Below are 20,479 nucleotides of genomic sequence, written 5' to 3' on the forward strand. Positions count from 1 at the left end.
TTTGTGCATTTAGTATAACTTTCCTTTTCTCTACTTTGTGACCCAACATGACTCCACCTCTGACAAGTAATAGAAAACCAACAAAGACCTGTCCAACAATAATAATAATTTTAAACTCAGAATTGCTTTAGAAATCTATACCTTTTCAGGTAATCGGACACTTACACTAATAAACATAGTTTGAAATTAAAGGGTCATCTCTAGTCCCAGTCACTAAACGTACATAGGCTACATGTCATATTTCCACTGGTCATCCAAGTCACAATCTTCCCTAATTAAAGAATTCATTAGCTTCGGTTTCAGACTACGACCAAATCCCTGGCCTCATAATATTACCATATTTATCTAAATATATTTTTGAAACCCATTTTCAGGAAAAAATAATTCCTTGAATATACCTTTTTTTTTTCAGAACAAAAAAATCATAAAACAGCAGATTTTACGATGAAAAGTTTAAATTTTGGATCATAACTTTTCCGAATGCTGGATGAAATCTGATTTGCTTGCATAGAATGTCCATACTTCCAGAACCTCCCATTCCATTTTATGTTGTCAATGCCAAAGTTTACACTAAAATTGATTAAAATCTTGTGACTCAGTTACATTGCCTAGTGTCTCTTTGTGTAAATACGACTACAATATTCAACTTATGATGAAATTGATCTTAACTAATGATTTACAGCTCAGCCATATTCACCAACAATATTTTAAATTGAGATTAATACATCCTTTAACAAAAGTTCTCTCCCCTTTTTCACTAAAGCAAATTCCACAATGTAACTGTAAACATTTCAACTTGACATAGTTAGTTAAAAGATTAGAAAAATTTACTTCCCTATTCTATTGCTGCACAATTTGAATTTGGATTATCAACATCTCAAATTATAGAAGATAAGATAGTAAATTATTATTATATAAACTTTTATTCTAGTACTTATGAAACCGTGCCGGTAATTTTTGTGCAACTCGAACACCAACTACAGGTAGCCCTCGGTTTACGCCGCAGTTCCATTCCTACAAAAGCCAGCGCAAATCGAATCGGCGTAAAACGAACCCGTATTTACAATGAGGTATAGGGTTAGGTTCTAGATAAGTGAAAAATAAGCTAATAATTTTGTTTATTAATACAATATAATACATAATCAAAATAATCAAAAAATTTCCTACTGGAACTAATTCAAATACATAATATAAGAAAACAACGCCTTCTATAACATTCCAGCAACAAAATTCAATACTCTAATAACGTTTTCGACCGATTTTATCGGCCTNTTTACATTTTTGATTTCTTTCATTAAAAATTTCGGAATATGGTCGAATATGATGCTCCTTTTTACATTTGCACTTCGCTCCCAACATTGTCTAACTCACAAACTTCATCCGTCAAACTTTCCTTAGTTGAAAGGATACGTTAATCCGACGTAAAGCTACGGACGAGCGAAGACACTGATTGGTCGACCACCGGTCGCCGTAGCGCATATATAAGTCACTTTGAGCGGGAAAATTCAAGGTGGCTAAGGAGAGATAAATATCGTCTGGCCAACGAGAAGTAGATTTGTCTCACTAACGATAATCTGTGATCGCCGGAAGTGCTATTGCATTCATTGTAAGGTGTTTTCCTGAATGAACTGATATCGGATACATTCATCGGCACTATGAATTCGGACGCCATTTATTGGACTATTAAGTTTAATATCTTGACTCATGGGTACCTAAACGTTTAGTATTTTAATATTAATTTAATGCAAATGTATACATACCCAATAATATTAAACAGAAAAAATAAATATATTTAATAAAAATCTTTGTTTTAACGAATGTACAATGTCACGGCTCGATAAATACATCATCACTGAAATGAAAATCAGTCTAGCATAGGAAAAATTGGGGAATTACAACTCGAAACAGCGAATTGCGCAGCGGCGTAAATTGAACCGGCATAAACCGAGGGCTACCTGTATATAGTGTATTCATTCAGACACAAAGCAAATCTCATCATTAATTTTTATTAAGTTGATATGTGTACAAACATTAAATACACATATCAACTAAATAAAAGTTAATGATGAGATTTGCCTTGTGTCTGAGTGAATACACTATATAGTTGGTGTTCGAGTTGCATAAACTTTTATACTAAAGTGCAGTTATTTTATAAGTAATTACCTTTTTTTGAACTCGTTTTAACAGTCACATTTTTAACGATTTTACTTTCTTCACTCAATACATTATGTTCATTCTGAGATGTGTTTTTTGCACTTCCTAAAAAAAAAAAAAAAAAAACAACAAGAAGGAAAGTAAGAATTACAATTAACTCGTTTCATACTTACTCTAGCTTAACAATATACCAACCTAAATCAGGTCTATCTTCGAATTCTTTGTCTTTTAAATCTTTCTCGACTTTAGAAGCTATGTCTTTCATTCTCACGACATCTGGATACTCGAAATGACTATCGCTCTCGAAAGATTTCATTTGAGATTCGTTGTTAGAAGCCTGAATTAACATTGGTGGAAATGAGCAATAGAAAATAATATTAAGTTAAATTTTGAAGAAAAAAATTACGTCATCTTTAGTTCTTCCATAAGCCAAGAATTTATGCATCTTTTTTAAGACTTTCTTCTGTGATCTCGATGGACGAAAATTTAATGCTTCACATCTGCAACGAATTTTTTAACTGTGATTAAATGGTTTTTAATAGCTTATAAAGGTATCAATTTAAATTTTACCTTATTGTGTACTGAGGACAGCATGCAATATTCATAGTTGGCTTGTAGCAATACATTCCACTTCTAAAACATATATGAAATTTTATTATTTTAAATTGGAAAAATAAATAAAATTACAAGTCTTACCTTCTCCATCCTCTGTCGATAAGATCTTGGTAGTCCATAGGTGTCAGAGCATGTGCCCACATTCCTAAAATTCATATTGATTTCTTTTAGAAAATTTTCAGTATATATTAATACTTGTTAATGCCTACTGACAAAAATACCTACACACCCAGATAGAATTGTCATATTATTGCAAAATTTGGCATATAGCTATGACCCAAACTGTTATGATTACAGTTGTGGTTTAATTACACACCAGGTAATGCTACCTAGTGACTTGTAATGTCAATATCAAAAAAACTCAAAGAGGCTCACTATGTTTACAATTTTCTGCATATATTGTTTGGACATCTTTGAATGCCAAGTTTGCTTGGACAATGCATTCAATGACATTACTGATGAAGTTTGACAGAGGCAGCATCAACAGGATAAGGAAAGAAGGATGTTTCACTAAAATGGCATCTGTCCAGACCATTCTGAGTTGACTGCAAGATGTGTTGGGGCAGTTGATACATCAGAGCACACATACCCAGCTGGGTCTGACATATCCTCAACACCCCAAACAGACTATCTGAAAAGATGACTGTCTTGTTGTGAGGCAAGCATAAACAGTTGCAATGGCATCTTTGGCCATCATCCAGAGGCAGAATCTCTTCCTAGTACCATTGACAAGCAACTAACAGAAGCAAGTGTGTGAGCCAACAAAGGAGGAAACTTTAATTTCAATCAGAATGATAGTGGAATAAGATCAGATATGTGAGAGTGGAGACACTGAGTCAAGTCTCTTTAACTAAATCCATTTATTGTCAAAACAGATCAGGGCTCACAAGATCTTTCTTTGCAGTTTCTTGCAGTCTCTCTCTGATTACTCACTTCTGATTGGTGGCAGGATCAATGTGAATGCTTGCTGGTTTGGAAGATGTGGCATCAGTCCAAACCAAGGAGTTACATGATGTCATTGCAACACCTTAGATTACAGTTCCGTAAGTCCAAAAGGGTATGAAACAAACATTTTTACAGAATGAACAGAACTGGCATGACAAGCACAACAAAAGAGAGCACACCACAAAAAACAAAAGGAGCTGTGATGATTTTAAAGCAATGGCTTTTATTAATTTCTGGTCCCTCAATCATCCATGAAATTGGTCTTGAATTTTCATGTGCACAATGGCATCACATCTGTAACCACGGAAAACAAAAATTAAGAGACTGCAAGAGAGATCATTGTTGAAGTTTTAAACAACAATAAAATCCAATTGTAACCCAAAACAGTCAATCTTGAGACTTCCATTGTCTATTCTTCTTTTATCATGTTTCTGAGAAATTTTTATTATTATTATTATTTTTTTAAATATTATTATATTAATTATTTACAAATTTAGTGGAGCTCTAGGGCATTTCCAGAGCCATACACATGGCAACTGCTATGCATTCTATCATTAGCAGCCAAACATCAGTTTCATTTACAGTGAGGCTGTGACAGAAAAGCATAAACTGCTACGGACTGGCAGCATATCGTTTTTAGCAGAGAATCCCAGTTCTGTTTGGGAATGGACAAACACTACATTAGTGTGTGGAAGACCATTGATAAGTACTTCAATCTTGTCTTTACTATTGAGTAGCACATTGCCCACTGCTGTTATGCTGGTCTTGGTAGCTATGTCATATGACAGTCAGTCACCTCAAGTAGAGATACAAGATAGTAACAGCACAGTGGTATGTTTAAGAAATCTTGCACCCTCATGTTATGCCTTTCACGATAGGACTTCAGTCATTTTGTACGCTAATGCTTGGCCACACATAGCTAGGGTTTTCCAGGAATGTCTGTCATGTTCATAACTTCCTTGCCCAGTTTCTAAATTTGTCACCCATTGAGCATATGTGAGACCAAATCAGACACCAACTTCAACCATCTACAAGTGTGAGGAACCTGGTGTGACAGTTGCAACATCTGTGAGCAAATCACAGGATATGTTGTATGTCTCCATGTCTAACCATATCACTAAATGTATTTTCCAGGCAAGAAGTTTATAAAAGATGCTGAAGATTCCTTTAAATTATATTATTGTTCCAAGGAAATTATCCTTCTGGTATGGTACTGTATTCACTTATTACCATTGTTATTGTGAGGCCGGGACATCACCCCCCAGATGGGAATTAGCTGTTGAGCTAAAGCCAATAAATCAATGACTTATTTCATAAACAGGACAGGTGTGACCAAGGAACAGGGTGCAAGACGATTTAATTGTCGCATTCCAGACCTAATTGGCAGATCCGTGATCGTGAGAACGAGAGAGGGATCATTTGCCAGGGTAACTTTGGACAGGCACCTTACAGAGAGTTCAAAGCGGGATCTGCTGACACTCCTGTGGAAGGGGCAGTGGCTGGGACAGCTGTCTTCTCTGGGACAGAAAAATACACATTAGGTAAAATTTACGGGTCCATCATCCGGGGAAGGGCTTAACTCAACTCCGGAGGGGAACGGCCCAGACAGGGATGTTTGGCGACCCCACAGACCAGGGACCAATAGAATTACAGGGAACCATCATTTGGACCAACCAAAACTTCGGGATTTCAGAGAAAAAGGTTATAAAAGCCCGAGGTCCCAAGGACACGGGAAGTGGTGATCGAGAGTGTCAATCCTTGTGCATGGACTGTGGATACTCTGACAAAGGACAAAGGAAAAATCCCAAAGACTCTGACGAAGGATGGACTCAGAAGACCAAAGGCTCCGAGCATAGGAAAAATGCAGAACCTAACTTCCCAACGACTCTTGCTTTCCTCCTGGATCTCCCACATCTGATTTAGCAGAGAACTTCACTGGAAACCAGGACAAACACTTGCTGGTTGGAGCACACTTTCAGGATCATCCAAGGTTGCAAAACAGTTATAGTACACCCTTTTGGCCTTATTTGTAAGCATGATGTCTTTGTTTAAATAAACATGTTAAATTGAAATTACAGTCTCTGTGTGAGTCATCTTTGCGTCCAGCAAACCACTACTCCCATACGTAAAAAGGCTTTCTCGCGTCATCCTGACAAATTGTGGGCAAATCGAGGGTCGTACCTTTCACCTTAAGGATGACCTCTAAGGCGAGTGGCGTCAGCCCAACATTGAGCAGACCCCACAGAGGTGTCTGTTCGTCCTTCCTCACATCATTACATTCAAACTAATAAAATTTAATTCGGTGTGTATCTTTTTCCAATGAGTATATTTATTTACTATGTTTAAACTAAGTTAAAATTAATAATATTAAACATCTACTTTTAATAGAATAACATACTAAGTATTTTTATACATTTATTCATTCCCAATTTACTTCATAAAAATGTCTCAATTCTGCTTTACAACAGTTGCAGACCTAAAAATATTTATTGGAGTCTAATTTAATGACTTTCAACTGTCAACATGAATCAAACGTCAACAAAAACATGAGAAAAAATTTAAAATTTATGCAGAAAATGGAGTAATGTAGATAAATTTGCTATGTATGCTAATTAGAAGTTGTGCCCATTCTGTATAATTGATAAAAACATTTACAAAAAAAATATTTGTTACATATTATTCATTTAATTTCAATTCTTCATTTAATATTTTCATGGTTCCTTGATTTCTAGCACCATTGTCTGAAAACTGACGTCTGCAATCTAGCCCAAATCACTGTTTATTAATGAGTGACAAATTTTACAACATTATATATATTATATTAATAAATAAAATAATTTAAAAAGTCTTTAGAATTCTTTTAAAAATGTATTATTTTATTATATTCATTTTTCTTTATTATTTAAATACTTAATGCCAGGGGTGGACTGGAGATCAAAATTGACCAGTGAAATTACTTGAAAATGGCCCACAAACCCATTTTTTTTTTTTCAAAATGATTAGACCCAAATTCTGTTATTGTATTTTTCTTCCTAATTCAGTCTAAAAATTAAAATATTAATAGAGACAAATGTATTTGAACTTTGTTCTATTCACTTTATAATTAAACAAAAATAACTATAAAACAAACAGAACAAAATTCAAATTCATTTGTTCCTATTGTTGAAATAATAAGTTTACTAAATATAGATCTTTCATCCTCTTATCAACTTAAATATAACACAATGTGTTTCAAAAGCTGGAAACTGCTAATATCAGTAGTTAAAATCATTTCTGTAAGTACATTTTCTTTCCATAGAAATGAAAAAAAAATACAACAAAATTATAAAATGATAGATATATACTAAATAAAATGTCTGTTGAGAAATTTGAGATGGAAAAGTACAGTTATAGATTGCTTCTAGACAGATCACTCAGTTGTCTGTATCAGCACAGCACCTCAGATGTGCCACTAAATGACACCATTTGGTAAATCATATGAAAGGCTATAAAAGCTACATGCCACTCAACAGTGGCCATTTGTGGCAGAGAGATAAAGATCTGTGCACAACACTAATGCCCAGATGACAGCAATCCTTAAAAATACGAGATTTTCAACAGAGAGATAAATAGATGCAACTACGTCATCTGTGGCACAACCAAGATGCCTGTCCCTAAAAGGCCATAGAACTAAATGTATGGTTTTTTTCTTGGCTAACTAAAGACATTTACTATAAAATGTCTTTAATCAATCAATAATAAAAGGCTTTCTCATTAAATGTCTAACAAGAATAAAAAAATTTCCTCTTCACATGCATATGATAATCCCTGTATGGCAGCCAGGGATTAGGGGGATTTGCCTGACGATGCCCATTTGACATGGGCGAAAACATTAGCACTTCTGAACTTCTCTGATGGATATTAGGTCTTTTTAGTGACTTTTGTTCAAGTATATCCAGTTTTTGACTGGTAATATTTAACAAGAATGACAAAATATGTAAAATATTTAACTTTCGTATTAAATTTTACATTTACTAAAGGTTATTCCAATTTTGTTTAACATAAAAATTGTATTTGAAGCTGTGAATTACTTCAGAAATAAGTGTATTATTATACTATTGTATTCGGTTTACTTTTCAAATATTTTTTAAAAAACATAAGACAAAAACAGTTGATTTTTAAAGATTTTCTTATAATAAATTTGTAATTGCTATATGAAATTTGTTTTTGATTATAATTACTTCAGGAATACAATTAGAAGAAGGATTGAAATTGTTTTAGTTTGCTGCAATACAAGTACAAGTAAACATTAGTAATTTACAAACTTTATTGATCTAAAACACCATTCAAAATAAAACTTATCTGAATTAAATATTTCTTCCAAGAATACAATTACATTACTCTTGTCTAATATTTATAAAAATTGAGATAATTTTAAGAAAAAATTAATTAATTCCTTCTTAGAGAACCTAATGACTTTACATTTCTCCCATTTGGCCACCATATTTTCATCATTTTTAGAACAGACATTCGATCAACATAGCATAACATGCACACGTACTGCTTATCTCAAGTCATTCACCATTTATTTTGATTTTTAAGATGATGAATACTTATTTTCACACCATTTAAAAAACTGGTGAGATAAAGATACCATATTTATTCAAATAAACAGTAAACTGTCTATTCACAGCACAGCTACAGGATTGACTGGTTTTTTTTTTCATCCTGCAGCTGTGCTGTTTATTAGAATGTGCATACTATTAGAAGGCAACTATTATTTCCATTCTTTGGGAATTGGGTGACACTATTATTTGAGGGGACTATAAATGGAATAAATCTGGTAATTTTTTCACATTATTATTATTATTTGAACCTCAAACACAACACTCAACACATTCACACTTTACTTGAATATACGATAAGAATGACAATACCAAATAGAATGTACAGTTTTTCAGTTTACAATAAGCCCTATCTTCTTTATACTTTTTATCTTGCAGCTGTACCATTTATTGGAAGAAATATGGTATATACTGTTGTGTCCAATGGCATGCCCGGAGAAGGCCAATGGACCCTGACACCCTCCAAAGGAAATTAAAAAAACAATAGCAAAATTTTCCAAAAATCTTTTTCGAATTAAAATTCTTTTTTTTATATTTATATTATGTCTTCTATTTCTATATTTGTGAATTAGTCGTCAAATAAGATAGGAATTTTATTGAATTAGCATTAAAAATTTTTTATCCATTGAACTTGGCTCCCCAAAGATTAAATCCCGAGCGTCCCACTAGTTGTGTCTAATGTAAATGAATATTCTTTGCCTCTTTCCTTGATGTAACACCACAACTTCAATCAATTATTATCGACTTGCAGACTTGCAATTATCATCATATTTAGTCATGCCAGTCAAACTGTGCCAATCTCATGGGACAATCCATCATTCTGGTGTCTCATCTCGCAGTCCCACAAACAAAAATTGTATTTTTGTCATGTCTTCAAATAAGATGTAGTCAACATTCCCATTCAAAAATTCATGATTTCTAGAAATCAACAAAGTAAATTTCTTAATTTGCATCGCACTATAATGAGGAAGTATAAGTATTTCTCTAAGTTTTTGAAAAAGTAGAAATATCCTTCTATGGTTTTCGAAGAGAATTTTATAATTTTTTAATTTATAAACTATGCCCCCAGCAGGGCATTTGTCCTTCATTTCGGATCACGTCCCTTGCCGCTACAATATACGATCAACAAAACCGATTTTGTCAATCCAAATCGAGCTATAAAACATTAAAAAAACAATGATTAGTGAAACATATAACAAAAGTAAAAACATTTTAAATATAACCGATGCCAATTATATTATTCAAATTCCTTTAGATGGATAAATACATTTCGTACAAACAAGAATTTAGGTATAAGTTACTTTTCAATGCTTTACGCATACAGAAAGACCTCGCTTAACACATCGACAAGTTCTTCGAAATTGCATCATTACACGAAACGACATATAACGAAAGCAATTTTATCATAGGATATAAATGAGAGTTAAGTTTCCTACCAGTTTGCACTTGCAACCTCTGGCATTTAATTAGTAAGATTCTAGCTCTGAATGAGGGGAAGGGGCGGCGACCCTCATTCAGTGCTAGAATCTTACCCATTTAATTTCCTCACATGTTTATAAATAAAATTCAACAACACCCAACACTTCAGTGTTGTGTGTTGTTGAATTTTATTTATAAACAGCTCTCATTTAACAACACTGTGTTAAATGAGTGAGAGCTTGCTGTATACCAGTGGCGTGCCTTGACATTTGATGATAGGGAAGCTGTGTTTCTATAAGAAGCCGGCATCCAGGGGCAATCAGTCAATCGAGCATCAGTGATGGTCTAGGGTCCATGACTGACTTATCAAATAAATGATAACCATCATTTATTTGATAAGCCAGTAAAAACCGTAGACTTTTCTAAATGTATTTTTAATATCACAATTACATTCCAAATCGCTAGCAATAAATCGCTACAATATAAGGGCTACAATTAAAAATAAAATAATAAAAACTTACTTGGTGAAATAAATTGTGTGGCGGATGTACTGGTATATGCCTGGTACAAAATATTCTTTAATTGTACGAATATACTTTTAAAGAAAATTATAATTAAATATAGCTTTGTAAAGAAACGTACTGTACATAAAAATATAAAATATTCTTTAATTTTTAAATCTTAAAACAATGATGCACTTAGTCAAATAGCTCCCTACAAGTGGCTAATGGATGGAATCAAAGATGGTTGCAGACCACGCATACACGCGGACTGCCAAATCCCCAGGGTGTCGTACCAGTCAATGTCAAATACCTCTTTTGTCGCATCACTAGTAGATCTCAAAGGACCCGACAGGGCTGTTGTTGATTTTAAATGTTTCTCACCATAACTGTAAAAATCTAAATTTGTTAAACTTAATAGTCATTTGTTTTCTAACTAATTCGTTTTAGGACCAAGTGTCCTCAGAAATTTCCAAAATTTACAACTTTTCGGTCACTCTCGTTTAACTGGAAAAATTTCTGTCTTTATTACATTAATAATACAAAGAAATCAGTCTCCAGCTCGAGATGGTTCGGTTAAGCTTTTGTTTAAGTAAAATTTCGGCTCTTTCATCAGTGGTTTTGTTTATGTCCCCAATTCTCTAATCGCTTAATTATTTAACAACTTCTTAAGTAGAAATAAGTCGAAACCGGTTACTTTGTACTTGAATATTTGTAGTCTCGGGAAAAAAAGTGGAAAGAAATTTTTATGGCAAATGGATACATAAATCGTAAATGTAAGGAAAATAAATTCTAGAGCTTTTTCTGTACCTGGTGCATCTCTCTCATTCATTAAATTTAGTTGTAAATGACGCTGTCGAAGTAACAGTTAATTTTTTAACATTATACAAAAATTGTACTACACGTTTTTTTCTACATCTCCTTAAAGATGGGATATACGAAATCGTAATATCACCGGTTTAACATCGAAATCCGTGAGTAATATAAAATCGGAGAGCGGAGTAAAATTATCAAATATTTTAATGGATTTTTTAAAACTCCTGTCAACTATACAGAATTATCGTAAAAACATACCAGTAAATTCTTATCGGCTGAGTTAAGTTATAAATCTACTCACGATTCACGTAATCAAGAGAGGGCGGCCAACAGCCCAGAACCGGTCCTGGATAGAATTGGATGCGGTATACATTTAGCATCCACCCGAGATCCTAGGCTTCCACCAGCTAAACAGGTGAGGTAGGTGCTCTGTAAAGTGCATGCGCGAATCTGGCTTTTTGGATGCTGACAATACAGCGCTTTCACTCCGCCAGTAATATTCAAATATACAATAGCAATCTATTTTTTTTTTCACGTGTAGTATAGAAATTTGTAAAAAGATACATAATGCGGTTATAATAAAATATTGTGCGATTATTTTCATATAATTAAAATTAATATGTATTTATTTTTTAGAAAATACAAGAGAAGAGGCGCATCCACCGCTTCCAACGACGGCACGCCACTGCTGTATACATACTATTTAGCTGCAAGGATCCATATTCTGTAGTAACGTGTTCAGTCTAATTACATGTCAATTATATTGCAAAAGTAATCAATTTCGAATGAAAAATTTAGTTTACTTTTACCATGAGAATAACTTCCGTCTTCGCTTTTGCAATATCCGCAACGATAACCGCTGTGTTCGGAAAAGTACTCGACGATACTCATTCTAAATACGATCTGCAGGGTAACACGATTCAGTTTACTAACAAACACACAAATGGCCTCCCGGATGATAAGTGTTGCCAGCCGGTGCTGACAACACTTGTCATTCAACACTTACGACGACGAATTTTATTTTATTTTTCAAATTTTAATTTAAAAGAAATACCTTAATAAATACCTAATTTATTTTTATTCTATCGATGTTATTTGTTTTCTCCGCTTTTGTTGGCCGATGGGTATCGAGGGCACTAAAAGGAAGTGGCGCGTGAGGACAGGGAAAATTTGAATTTGGGGCCCCCTATTGGTGGGCCACGTTTTTTCCCGTAGAATAACCCACCGCCTAAAAATATAAAAAAAAAAACCCTTTTAAAATTCTTTCTGTGTGTGTCTATTTTGCGTTATATCTCGGGACTGAATGAATCAAAAATTTTGAGAGTTGGCATGGTTATTTTTGTGTGTGTGACATTTATGCTATTACATTATGGTGATTATAAGTGTAGGGGGAAAGGAAGGAGATCATGAGTCATGACTTCATACTTCTTAAAGGGAAGACACATAGAAACATATTGCATTCCTCTTTTTAAATTTCTGGCTAAGCTACTGATTAAAACGGTTGAATTTGTTGAATGAAACCATTCACTAATCTTAACTACAGGGTGCGTGAAAAGTTCTGTCAATTTTATTTTTGTGTGTTTTTTGGCATTTGTCATTTTGCATTTTTTGTTATTTTTTAATGATTTTATTGGATTGCACCCTCGTGCAATTTTGATCAAGAAAGGGCTCTAATTATTATTTTTTTATTTTTAGTTGTGCTAACGTTATGTCTCGTGAAAATGAACGTATCATCGTCGTCGAGTTGCACAAGTTGGAAATGAAGATAGCCGACATTGCTCGTGCGACTAGTTTCCAATAGAGGATTGTCTACAGGATCGTGAAACGTTTCAAGGAGACTGGAGGGACTGTGGATCGTCCTCGGAGCAATCGTCCAACCACCGCGACCATTCCGGAGAACATTAACAAGGTGTGATGCCGGATTCGGCGCAATCCGGGGGTATCCATGCGCAAAACGGCCAAGGAGCTCCAAATCAGCGAGGAGCGATTCCGTAATATCGTCAAAAGGAAACTGGGACTTCGCAGCTACAAGATCGCCCGTGTCAGCTTCTTAAATGAAGCGATGAAGGCGAAGAGGCTCGAGAAAGCTCGCCGAATGTGTCGGCTGATCGGCGATGGTCGCTTGAACAAGGTGCTCTTCACCGACGAGAAGATTTTCACCCTCGAGCCGCTTCAAAACTGCCAAAACCATCAACAGCTGCTCAAGAAGGGTCAACAGAAGACTGCCACTGCAAAAACCATTGGTCGCAGCCATTTTCCGGCTTCAATCATGGTCTGCGCCACTGGGAAGACGCCGCTGGTCTTCATCGAGCGGAACGTCAAGATCAACGCCACCATCTACCAGAAACGGGTCCTATGCGATGTATTGGAGCCATGGGCGTCATAGCACTTCGGTTCAGAAGGATTCACGCTTCAGCAAGACTGGGCACCGGCGCATTCGGCCCAATCGACAATTACCGTCTGTGAAGAGCTGTTTCCGGGCTTTTGGCGCAAATACGTTTGGCCGTCTAACTCGCCGGATCTTAACCCGTTGGACTACTCGGTGTGGTCGATCCTGGAACAAAAAATCTCGGGAACACGATACGCCACCGTGGACCAGCTGAAAGCAGCCTTGACGCGTGCCTGGGACGAAACTTCGGTGGAAGAATGCACGACCATCGTTGGAACTTTTCGCAAGAGACTACGTAAATGCATTGAAGCCCAAGGAGGCAATTTTGAGCATTTGTTGTAAATTTTTTTGTTTATTGTTATTGTTATTCGATAAATAAAACTTATTGTTCGTTTAGTTTTGTGAATTTATTTATTTATACAGTATTTTTATACTGTTGAAGTATTTCAAAAAATTGACAGAACTTTTCACGCACCCTGTAGAGTTGCCACACATCCGTTACTTTAGCTAAATTGCCCTTTCTTTATAAACGACAAAGAATACAATTCGTTCTTTATTTTCATTTGTCAATGCTCGTGTTTTATAATGGCAGTGATGGATTTTCGACTAGGACTTTGCCTATGATTATATAACCATTCCTGTTAAGAAGTCATATACAGAATTACTCAAACATCTATAAATGATTTATTGTTCGTACGCAGGCCTTCGAGTCAGTTTCGATTTTCAGTTTACCTTCTTTCTTCCTTATGTTTTATGTCCCACAATAAAGGTTTGCATGATCAAATTGTATTTATGAACTGGTCGTAGAAATCTGGCAATTCTACTCGTAACCTTTCCATAGACACTATAGACATCCGACAACATGGCAAATTCAGAGGAGAGTACCAAGGTCCCTTGGATTCCCTTCTTAGTGCTCCACCGTCCAAAGTAATACTTCTATCACTATATGTTTTAAAACAAGTTCATTATTATTTAATACGTAGCTTTTCGCTTCTTGCTTGAATTCTTTTTAATAAACACAACCCAGAAGTCACCATGAGGAGGTGTCTGACACGAGATCCCTCGCCCAATCTACTCTATCTAACACTATAAATAAAAATGTATTCACAGTGGTGTTTATTTTCTAACAATAATTTTGAATTCCGTGTTATCTAACTCGGTACTTTCTTTTTTTTTATACAAGTATTTCAATATTTTTTGTATTGAATTCTATGTAATTTTTGTATAATTTTCCTCGTTTTCTTCCTTGTTTCAAAAACAATTAAGATTTTATCTTTTATACTGATTGCAAATGTAGTTATCTTGATTTTAAAAAAATTCTACATTTAATCAGTAATTTTAAAACTGAAGAAAATGACAATAGCGAGATTGCGGCCGAAGTTTACTTCTCTGAAACGTGAACGTCGAACGTCGAGCACCGCTTAAGATAGCGGCGCTCGACGTTCGACGTTCACGTTTCAGAGAAGAAAACTTCGGCCGCAACCTGACTAATAACTTCAGTTAAAAGTAGACAAAAGACATTTTTAAACAGAAATTTTATGTAATTTTAAGCCTGAATTCCTCAGGCACCTTCTGAAAAACTAATCCGGAATTGTCCTATAATAACCCGGCATAGTATTTTGCCAATTGGATTGTTTGAATGCTAAAGACTCCGAGCGAAAATTGAGGGATATGAAAAATCTGAAGAACCCCAAAATCTTTTGTTAGGTACAGTACATGTATGGAGATCGAAAGCCAATTGATCTTAACACATCATAGTCATGTACTGTGTCGTCTTTATACCGATTAAAAAGCACGACAAAACAAATTGAAATCATATAACATCACTCACTGGTACAACGATGTCTGCAACACTCAAAATTCCGCGCTACTCTGTTTCTATAGATGCCGGATTAGCAACTTTCTTCTATATCTATTAATTAAAATCAGAATTGATTTTTTAGGAGTATCAGTAGACCCCCTATAACACTGTTGATAATTCCGTGTTTTATAAATTCCACGTTGTACGAGTCACTTAAATTTTACAAATACGTGAGACGTTCACAGCCCGGCACACGTATTTGTAAAATCTAAGTGACTCATACAACGTGGAATTCATAAAACACGGAATTATCAACAGTGTTATAGGGAAGTCTACTTGTACGTTTCCTCCTTATAAAAAAAAGGAAAAACGTGGATTTTTAACGGAAATTTTCATATATTTGCACATAACTTTTGTTACAGATCTAATTAAAATTACAATATGTATAATAAAATATATGAATTTATAGAGTTTAGTAATAGCTGCTATAAATAATTTTGTTTTTTAAATTAAAATTTTGTTGTAAAACATTAGTTCATAACGCAATTGAGTTTAAAAATGACCTACTCGAGTGGTGTAAAAAAATTTTTCCAAAAATAACTATAATAAATCACAGAGTTTTCCTTTCGTCAAGAATATTTTTTAATATAATTATACTTATATACAAAAATCTAAAGTCTATTACATTCTATATATAAAATTTTTTATACATGTTTATACATTTATACTATATTTTCAATACATATAATTTTTATCATACATCAGGGAAATAAAAAACCGTAAATTTCTTAGATTTTCCTCGTCGTTGCATATTATTTAATGCACTACTTAACACAGACTAGAAAGCTTTCATCGTTATTTTCACACTATCCTTTCAAAAATAAACAAAAGTAGATTATCTAGATAACAAGCGTTTATGTAGAAAATACTTATTCGTTCCTCAATTTTCAATATTTATTTTTTTTTAAATATAAACATAATCTATTTATTTCGAATAGTAAATAGACAGGATAGATGCTGATACAGTTAAGGATTGAGCTTACTAATCTGGAGGACTCGAGATTGAATCCTGGTGAGCATCTCTCTATACTGTTTTCGTGATGGTCTATCCCGGATATGAGCCCACTCCCGCATCACATGGGCATATGGATATGATTTTATTATTTCCGCCTTGAGTGCACTAAAACGGCCTTTTTTTCAAACCCATCGTAAGCTCAACTAGGCCCACAATGGGATAACAAGAGACGGGACCCGATATTTTCGGAACAGTACCCTTCTGGGGTGTTTTCGACCGCTGGATTCGATTCCGGGTCTCCAGAACGCTAGGATAATCAATTATGGGCCTATATCTTATACATTTTTTACAAAATTTTAGATTAATTTAGGTATAAATCAATGACAATGGCGCTATTCCTATCATTTTTACGCACTGTTAATCGACCAACTATTTTATTGCAGTCTTTGACTCTTTAATGTGATGATGAGGATGATAATATGCGCTTTTTTATAGACCAATTCGCCCAGAAAAACTTATTTAGAATTTGGTATAACTGACGTAATGATTTGCATACTTTTATAGTGATAATAAATAATTTAATCAAAAATATATAGAGCATAGAAACCAATTTTAAATTCGTTGACCTTCATTATGCACTCTTTTCGGTTGTTTTTTCTGTTATCATGTAAAGTCAACAAATGTGAGAGGATCATATTTGGTTTTCATTAAAAACTATATGTTTTGTAACAGGGAAGACTCGGGTATTATCTGGATTTTGCTCGGGGAGTAACCTTTTCCAATTTCTATAAAGCAAATCTATTCAATTGGTTTATGGCCTGTTTAGGCTATAAATCTTCCACTTCTTCTCCTGCTTTTCTCCAGCTTAGAAACTAAACTGCATAGAAACTTTTATGAATGAAACAGTGTGGAGTTCCCTTTAGCATTGCTAGTTTTAAGACTCTTGAGTTTCACAGCGGTTCCTGTGTATGGTCACTCAGATGGATAAATTCCAAAGGATTTTCGACAAAGAAAATGGAAAAACAATTAGATTTTTATACGCAAAATCAGAATGAAAAGTTTATTCAAGAAGACTGGGTACGGCGTGGATTTTATATTTTATCTTAATAATCTTTCTACTTATAGACTTAATACATATTAAATTTACACATTTGAGAATTAATGTTAGTCATTTATAATAATTTTCTTTAATTCATCTCATTATTTTAAGTTATTTCAAATAAAAAATAAAAAATAATAGAAGTAAACAGTTTCTTAAAATAATTGGTTTCAAGACGGGAAGTCATTTTCTTCGCAAATATAGCGTTAAATTATCTAGTTTCATCAAATACAAATTATGTATAACTTTCAAAATCTTCATAGTAAATATATACGGCATAATCTCGCTAATCCGGCCTCTCAATTACCTGTCATACTCTGCGGTGTAATTGCCCATGCGATTCCGTTTCCACGAAAACCTTATCATGTGACAAATCTTGTTTTCTTATTTATTCAAATTTCATTTTTGTGTACAGTGTAACGCGCCGTATTATTTACCCGCCTGCCTCCAAAACGAGTATCAAAAGGTGACAGATTACGTAATTTAATAGAGAGGTTGCGGGCCGAAGTTTTCGTCTGTAAAACGTCAACGTCGAACGTCGAGCGCCGCTTACAAGATAGCGGCGCTCGACGTTCGACGTTCACGTTTTACGGATGAAAACTTCGGCCGCAACCTCGCTATTGCCTTTAGGTCTCTGCACTCGCGGTCGTTCGGGTGCCCTTCTGTGTAAGAAATTACCGGATTAGCGAGATCTTGCTTTATCATGTTAATACTTCGACAATAACAGAATTATTAGAGAGGTTGCGGCCGACGTTTTCATCGCGAAAACGTGTACGTCGGACGTTCAGTGTTGCCTTCCTGTAAGCCTAGAAGTTTGACAATGGCGTTTGGAACGTCAGTGGAATCATGCTCGACGTATCAAACGCCATTGTCAAACTTCTAGGCTTACAGGAAGGCAACGCTGAATGTCCGATGTACATGTTTTCGCGATGAAAATGTCGGCCGCAACCTCTCCATTATTACAACAAATAATAATATAATTTTCCACGTTTCGGCGAAACCACTCATGCATGCATATCACACGCATACATTACAGTATATATATCTACTTTCTTAAACAATGTGCATAGAAATTGATATCCTTGACTAGTGAATTTATTTTTGAATTAGCATACACTTACTTGAAGACTTGAAATTCAAAAATCAAATTGTTTTTACTATTTACTTCTAGGAAATTTATAAATGCATTTACTATGAATTATTTACTACAATTCTACAACACCACAGAATTGTTTTCTACAATTGAAAACTTCTTCTTAATTAAATTTTTTATAAGAAATTATTAATTTTTCTTTTTATACTTGTATGTGTAGTAATAATTGCAATAAAAAAAACTGCACATTAAGTGTTTCTGTAGTGTTTATTTACTCATTTGGCAATCATCCAGCTGGTGAAGAAATGAATAAGTCTACGGTCGAATTTTCCTCATTTAAAATTTATTCTATAAGTTATTAATGCCAAAATTTAAATAAGGAAAAACTATAATGTATTAACTGATTTAAAACTCAGCCATACAATAACACAGAAAATAAAAAGTCTAATTAAAATATATTTATGTATCAAGTACCCATAAACTTTGGAATGGAATGAAAGTTCTTCATACTTTTAAATTTATTTAAATAAGTAGACGTTTTCTATTTTTAAATAGATGATTTAAATGCTGTTCATATAATTAAAATTAATATGTATTTATTTTTTAGAAAATACAAGAGAAGAGGCGCATCCACCGCTTCCAACGACGGCACGCCACTGCTGTATACATACTATTTAGCTGCAAGGATCCATATTCTGTAGCAAATAAATTAGAAATTCGGATTATTTACGAATCAATAATTATTCAAATTATAACATAAGCATATTTTATAATATATTTCTTATTCTGTAATCTATAATAAGAGTAATTACTGACTAATAAAGTTTTGAATTTGTTTAGCAATAAATAACATTTAAAATATATTAAGTACAGTACGTATACATTTTTAAGCAACTTTTAACCCCCCCTTCTTCCGTGTTGTGTACAATGATGTGTTTTCCCAACGCCTTTTACCCTCTAGACCTTTTTTCGTGCTATGCCCCACCTATGCCTTTCTAAAATTCTTATGCCTCCCCTAACATATACAGCGGCTATACGGTTAACTTAAACTCTGGATAAGTCCATTTTCGAATTGCCTCCCTTAACAGTCCAATTCCCCCAACGTGGGGCATAAGCCCCACGTTGGAAAACATTACAGTCGACCCCCTATAACACTGTTGATTATTCCGTTTTATATGAATTCCATGTTGTACGAGTCATTTCGATTTTACAAATACATGAGCTGTTCACAGCCCGGCACACATATTTGTAAAATCTAAGTGACTCGTACAACATGGAATTCGTATAAAACAGAATAATCAACAGTGTTATAGGGGGTCGAATGTACTCTAGACTGCCGGACAGCCCCATATTTACTTGTATTTAAAGTAAATAATACATTTTACTTATACTGTATATTAAAATGTATTAATGAAATATGCTTAGTTATATGTTTTTTTTTTTTTTATCTGATTAAAACGTTCAATTCAGTAGTCATATTTTAAAGGAAATTTTTTTAAAGAATACAAAAATATATTCCAATGCTTCTAACACTTTCCTGGAGAACGTTGAATATATTTATGACTAAATTTCTTTTAAGTTTAATGACATATTCAACGTCATTAAACTGGAAAAAAATTTTGTTTATGCGGAGATAATATAATTAACCTTCACTTAATTAATTACTTTGTAATAATGTAGTTTAAGTAACTAATATAATAATAAACTATAATATAATAATAAAATATAATAAACTTATTTCCATTATATAAAACTGTATAATGTAGAGTTTAACCTATATATTTGTTGGTGTGAGTGTATAATATAAATTTTGTTCTGTGTAATAAGAAACAATAGATAGGCCTAAGGGTGAGACTATGCAGACGCGAGCGAACGAGAATATCTGGCGAGAAGCGATAAATATCAAACCCTGTCAGATATGTGCGAGAACCAGAAATTCGCTCTCGCTAGCGATATTTATCGCTTCTCTCTTGTGCATGGTTTTTCTTTGCGAGAACTATATCGCTCGCAACCTTCGCTCGCTCTATAT

General features: G+C 34.1%; 2 protein-coding genes across 4 annotated transcripts in view; one reads left to right on the top strand and one right to left on the bottom strand.

The window, feature by feature from the left end:
• The window catches only part of LOC111623598 (arginyl-tRNA--protein transferase 1-like), a 16,689-nt gene extending 4,669 nt beyond the window's left edge, over nucleotides 1-12,020 (bottom strand). The window contains exons 1-6 of one of the 3 annotated variants that reach the window (XM_023366226.1): nucleotides 11,857-12,020; nucleotides 2,851-2,914; nucleotides 2,725-2,787; nucleotides 2,561-2,654; nucleotides 2,350-2,491; nucleotides 2,164-2,259 (exon numbers count right to left, since the gene is read on the bottom strand). In XM_023366226.1, the coding sequence (XP_023221994.1) occupies nucleotides 2,164-2,259; nucleotides 2,350-2,491; nucleotides 2,561-2,654; nucleotides 2,725-2,787; nucleotides 2,851-2,914; nucleotides 11,857-11,944 (547 nt within the window). In that variant the 5' untranslated portion in view covers nucleotides 11,945-12,020. The remainder of the gene's footprint in view (nucleotides 1-2,163; nucleotides 2,260-2,349; nucleotides 2,492-2,560; nucleotides 2,655-2,724; nucleotides 2,788-2,850; nucleotides 2,915-11,856) is intronic. The other 2 variants (XM_023366228.1, XM_023366227.1) reach the window with 2 other exon arrangements.
• The window catches only part of LOC111623599, a 15,991-nt gene extending 2,411 nt beyond the window's left edge, over nucleotides 1-13,580 (top strand). The window contains exon 2 of the mRNA XM_023366229.1: nucleotides 12,749-13,580. Coding sequence (XP_023221997.1) covers nucleotides 12,999-13,439 — 441 coding nt within the window. The 5' untranslated portion in view covers nucleotides 12,749-12,998 and the 3' untranslated portion in view covers nucleotides 13,440-13,580. The remainder of the gene's footprint in view (nucleotides 1-12,748) is intronic.
• The last annotated feature ends 6,899 nt before the right edge of the window (nucleotides 13,581-20,479 follow it).

Source organism: Centruroides sculpturatus, unplaced genomic scaffold (genome assembly GCF_000671375.1).
Source record: "Centruroides sculpturatus isolate CEXI.00-Female unplaced genomic scaffold, Cexi_2.0 scaffold425, whole genome shotgun sequence".
NCBI classification, from domain to species: Eukaryota; Metazoa; Arthropoda; class Arachnida; order Scorpiones; family Buthidae; genus Centruroides; species Centruroides sculpturatus.